Source organism: Balaenoptera borealis, assembly GCF_965194805.1.
Source record: "Balaenoptera borealis genome assembly, chromosome: 7".
Lineage (NCBI taxonomy): Eukaryota > Metazoa > Chordata > Mammalia > Artiodactyla > Balaenopteridae > Balaenoptera > Balaenoptera borealis.
Genome location: NC_138864.1, coordinates 118,727,656 through 118,733,227, shown reverse-complemented (window position 1 = coordinate 118,733,227; position 5,572 = coordinate 118,727,656). Strand labels below are relative to the sequence as shown.

General features: G+C 42.2%; 1 protein-coding gene across 1 annotated transcript; it reads left to right on the top strand.

Annotated features, from left to right (window-relative positions):
* The first annotated feature begins 1,102 nt into the window (after positions 1 to 1,102).
* LOC309632715 (TRPM8 channel-associated factor 2-like) lies at positions 1,103 to 4,997 on the top strand. The gene is made up of 2 exons (XM_082400502.1): positions 1,103 to 2,088; positions 4,416 to 4,997. The coding sequence occupies exons 1-2, from the start codon at positions 1,708 to 1,710 to the stop codon at positions 4,518 to 4,520; spliced, it is 486 nt and encodes a 161-aa protein (XP_082256628.1). The 5' UTR covers positions 1,103 to 1,707; the 3' UTR covers positions 4,521 to 4,997.
* The last annotated feature ends 575 nt before the right edge of the window (positions 4,998 to 5,572 follow it).

Here is a 5,572-nt window from a genome sequence, read left to right as displayed (position 1 = left end):
AGAACCCTCTATGACATAAATCACAGCAAGATCCTTTTTGACCCACCTCCTAGAGAAATGGAAATAAAAACAAAAATAAACAAATGAGACCTAATGAAACTTAAAAGCTTTTGCACAGCAAAGGAAACCATAAACAAGACGGAAAGACAACCCTCAGAATGGGAGAAAATATTTGCAAATGAAGCAACTGACAAAGTATTAATCTCCAAAACATACAAGCAACTCATGCAGCTCAATATCAAAAAAACAAATAGTCCAATCCAAAAATGGGCAGAAGACCTAAATAGACATTTCTCCAAAGAAGATATACAGATTGTCAACAAACACATGAAAGAATGCTCAACATCATTAATCATTAGAGAAATGCAAATCAAAACTACAATGAGATATCATCTCACATCGGTCAGAATGGCCATCATCAACAAATCTACAAATAATAAATGCTGGAGAGTGTGTGGAGAAAAGGGAACCCTCTTGCACTGTTGGTGGGAATGTAAATTGATACAGCCACTGTGGAGAACATTATGGAGGTTCCTTAAAAAACTAAAAATAGAACTACCTTACGACTCAGCAATCCCACTACTGGGCATATATCCTGAGAAAACCATAATTCAAAAAGAGTCATGTACCAAAATGTTCATTGCAGCTCTATTTACAATAGCCAGGACATGGAAGCAACCTAAGTGTCCATCATCGGATGAATGGATAAAAAAGATGTGGCACATATATACAATGGAATATTACTCAGCCATAAAAAGGAATGAAACTGAGTTATTTGTAGTGAGGTGGATGGACCTAGAGACTGTCATACAGAGTGAAGCAAGTGAGAAAAAGAAAAACAAATACCGTATGCTAACACATATATATGGAATCCAGAAAAAGAAAAAAGAAAAAGAAAATGGTCAGAAGAACCTAGGGGCAAGACAGGAATAAAGATGCAGACCTACTAGAGAATGGACTTGAGGATATGGGGAGTGGGAAGTGTAAGCTGGGACAAAGTGAGAGAGTGGCATGGACATATATACACTACCAAACATAAAATAGATAGCTAGTGGGAAGCAGCCGCATAGCACAGGGAGATCAGCTCGGTGCTTTGTGACCACCTAGAGGGGTGTGATAGGGAGGGTGGGAGGGAGGGAGATGCAAGAGGGAAGAGATATGGGGACATATGTATATGTATAACTGATTCACGGTTATAAAGCAGAAACTAACACACCACTGTAAAACAATTATACTCCAATAAATATGTTAAAAACAAAAAAACAAAAAGAAAACCTGGAGTAAATGTAGGTATTTAGAGAAAAATGAGGAAGCCTGATTGCCATCCTCAGGCTCTCAAAATGACTCCATAAAATGGATTAAGACTAAATTAGAGAAGGGAGAAATTATACTGTTTTCCCTCAGAGTCCCAAATGCAGACACAGGGCATCATCACCCACATAGCAATTCATGGGAAAAGTCACCCATGCAAAAATGGAAAAAAAAAAAAAGAATGATGACACTAATAGTCACATTCCATGTACGTATACCCCTGGGGTCAAGTAGGGATGAAACTGAAAAAGTCCAAGAAACTGGGAAGGAGACCGGCTAGATTACAAATAAGCTTGGATAGGAGGGTAAAATTGGATGCTTTTCTGATTAATCTGGGACTACTTAAAATGTTCTGGGCTCCCTGGGATGGTGGGAGAGATATAATCTACAAAGAACATGGTTCATCACCTCAGTTCTTCTTCCCTATTGCTTCCTTCAGGTTGGATGCATTCGGGATACCCCATCATGTGCCACGTGCAGTCAGTGCCTGTGTTCCTTGATGAGAAGATCATAAGATCCAAAGGCATCTGGGGTCTCTTCCACGAGATGGGCCACAACTTGCAGCATTCTGGATGGATTATCCATCCTCATACCAGTGAGGCCATGTGCAACCTCTGGTCAGTCTATGTGAGTGAGACAGTGCTGGACATCCCCGGGAATCAGGCGCACTCTCGTCTGAGTCCTCAGAGTCGGGAGCAGAGGATCAAAGTGCACATGGACAAGGGAACCCCCCTGAGTGACCGGAACATGTGGACGGCTCTGGAAACGTATCTTCAGGTACAGAGCAGAAATGGAGGGAAACGGGGACCACACTACAACTCCTTCAACACCGCCACCAGCCATGGGTGCACCGCCTCCCCTGGACATGGGAGATGGCTGCGTGGTGGTGTCTCTCTGTGGCTCAGGTTTTACATGCCTACAATGGATAATGATACATGTCCTACTCCTCCCCTCCACCTCAGAACTTTGTGGAAATAAATGAAAGTGGGTGGAATCATTGTGAAAAGTATACCATGATAACACAGTTCTGGCCATGAAACCTTGAGGTAGACTCGCAGCTTTGTCAAATACAAAATTGAGTGGTTTCTCCTGAGTTATCTTTATAGTTCAGAAGACAAGAACATCACCTCACTATAACAATGCATTACGAGGACACAGGCTGGGGAAAGTGACCTGGTAGCAAGTTTCTCAAAATGGTATCTTCCTACTCAAACCCCAAGTGTGGACAAGTCCTAGTTCCATTATAAAATAAGTAACATGTGTAGTGTTTTTCAGCTTTTCAAAACCTCCCCTTCCATTTCCCCCATCTAATCCTTGCCAGCCTCATGAAACACATTAAGGACGTATTATCACAATCCTCATTTGGCAAGTGCAGAAGCTGAAGGTTAAAGGGCATAAGCAGTCTGTCATCGACCTTAAAATTGAGAGAAAGGGGAAGACCTAGAACTCAGGTTTGGTGTTCTGACTCCAGACCCCCGTGCCTTTGGCACTACCGCACACCGTCTCTGGATGTTCACGATTCCAAAGATTCCAAGATTACTTCAGGCAGCAAAATAAATTTGGACTGCTCCATTTTCCTTAGCAATAACTAATCTGTCTGAGCATATGCATGAAAGAGTCATAGTGTCCCAGAAGCTTGACCTACAAGTTCAATTCAAAGCCCTTGGGGGCAGACCCCCTTCACTGCTCTCTAACCTGGACTTCCATAGCTCTGGGGTTGGATTCAGGCCAGGTGGCCACCTCCCTGACCCCTCACCTTCCATTCCCACCACATGGTCAAGATTCAAGTCCCGGGCATCTGTCATCCAAACTATTCCAATAGCCTCTTCACTAGTCTCCCTACTTCTATCCATGATCCCAACTGACCTGTCTTCCAAAGGTGCTGACAAAAAAACCACACATTTCAGCTAATAAAACTTCAATAACTCCCTGGTGCCTTCAGGTAGAATGCCACACTTTTAGTAACTGGCTCTGCCTTCTCCTCCTGCCTCGAGATCCAGATTCTTGCCTTCTTACTCATACGCCAGCAAATCCAAACTGTTTACAGTTTTCAGAACACATTACCATGGTTCATGTTTCTGTACATTTGCAAATATTGCTCTTTCTCACTGAAATAGTTTTGCCTTCTTTATACACCAAGAAAACTGTTCGTCTTTCAAAATCAGACCATTGTCACCTTCTCCAAGAAGCCTTCCCTGAATATGTTTCTTTGAGATATTATTTACTTGCTCCCCCATGTTACAGTTGTGTTGAAATGACCCCAGATTGTCAGTTATTTGCTTAATTCAATTTAATTAATTAAAATAAAAATTTAATTTAATAAGTTGATTATAATTAGTATTAGATATCTCCTAATGGCTCAGTCTGTGATCGCAGCTGAGCAATAATGAAAGAATGATAGTAGTGTTGGCTGAAACATTCTACTTTAACTTGTCTTCAAGGCAGTGCTTCTCTAGGGTCATAGATTCCTAAATGATGGACCAGGATTGTGTGTTTTCTAGCTCTAAAGTTCTATAATCCCAACTATCCATTTCAGAGGGCCTTCCAGGAATGGACTCTGAGTACACATCTCTCCCTATGTCTGAGTTCATCCTAGCTCTACCCACAAAAAATGCATTCTTTTTACACATCTGCCTGTCTCCATAAGACAATGTGGCAGACTTACTAAGAGTCGAGTCTTCAACAAAGAATAAAAATATCATTACATCTGGGTGGTGTCTGTGTTTTCAAATGGAAGGATTCCACTTTTCAGCTACACAAGATGATCCTCACCTATGTCAGATTAAAATCTTTATCTACCACTAAGCTTAGGAGTGAGAAAAATAATAACACTAAAAGTAACTATCATTTATTCTAGACCAAGTAAAGTGCAAGCACAGACTCCGTCTCTGAGACTGGAGTGAGGGAGAATAAGGTATGACACCAGTCACTGGAATGAGCATATGAGAGAATGGAGAAGGAGAGAGCCACTGATGAGAATTAAATCAGTGTTAAAAGATAGCTTATAACTAAGCATTACCATGTAATTTTATGTGTGTATGTGCCGGGGGGGCATGGCTTTTGTAGACCAGACACCTCATTCTGCCCCTTCCTTCTCTTCCCAGCTCCAGGAGGCCTTTGGGTGGGAGCCATTTGTCCAGCTCTTTCCTGAGTACCAGACCCTCTCTGACATCCCCAAAGACAACCCTGGCAAGATGAATCTGTGGTGAAGAAGTTCTCTGAAAAGGTGCAGAAGAATCTGGCTCCTTCCTTTGAGGCCTGGGGCTGGCCTGTCCAGAAGGAAGTGGCTGCCAGCCTGGCCTGTCTGCCTGAGTGGCAAGAAAATCCCATGAAATCATATGAACACTACAGAAAGGAGTGAAGAATTGTAGAAATGTTCACTTTAAAACAGATCATTGGGGCTTCCCTGGTGGCGCAGTGGTTGAGAATCTGCCTGCCAATGCAGGGGACACGGGTTCGAGCCCTGGTCTGCGAAGATCCCACATGCCGCGGAGCAACTAGGCCCGTGAGCCACAACTACTGAGCCTGTGCATCTGGAGCTTGTGCTCCGCAACAAGAGAGGCCACGATAGTGAGAGGCCCGCGCACCGCAATGAAGAGTGGCCCCCGCTCACCGCAACTAGAGAAAGCCCTCACACAGAAACGAAGACCCAATACAGCCAAAAATAAATAAATAAATAATAAAAATAAAGGAATTCCTTTAAAGAAAAAAAAAAAAAAGACCATTGGATATAACAGATCTAATCCTCACATAATCAACCCAAATTTCAGCTTTATTTTTTTTCTCAATCTTGTTCAGAATATCCTAATTCATTTGCAACATAGAGATTAAATTAGACAGTGATTTTCAAAATTAGTAATTTGCATAACTAATCCATGTTTTCTCTAGTTTTATTTTTTAATCCTAAGAGATTTCTTTCTTGATTTGATTAGTGTTTTACATTTGCTTTATTGGGTGACAGGAACTGCTCAGACCCAAAGACTTAACCCCAGGAATGTCTTTCCTTGGATCCCTTTAGAGCACATTTCTCTTTATCCTAAAATTATTTCATATGTTTCACAAATATCTTTTGTCTGCATGGTTTGAACACAGTAGTTGGTCAACAGATACTTGTTGAAAATGAATAATAGGGGCTTTCCCAGTGGCGCAGTGGTTAAGAGTCCGCCTGCCAATGCAGGGGACATGGGTTCGAGCCCTGGTCCAGGAGGATCCCACATGCCGTGGAGCAACTAAGCCCGTGCACCACAACTACTGAGCCTGC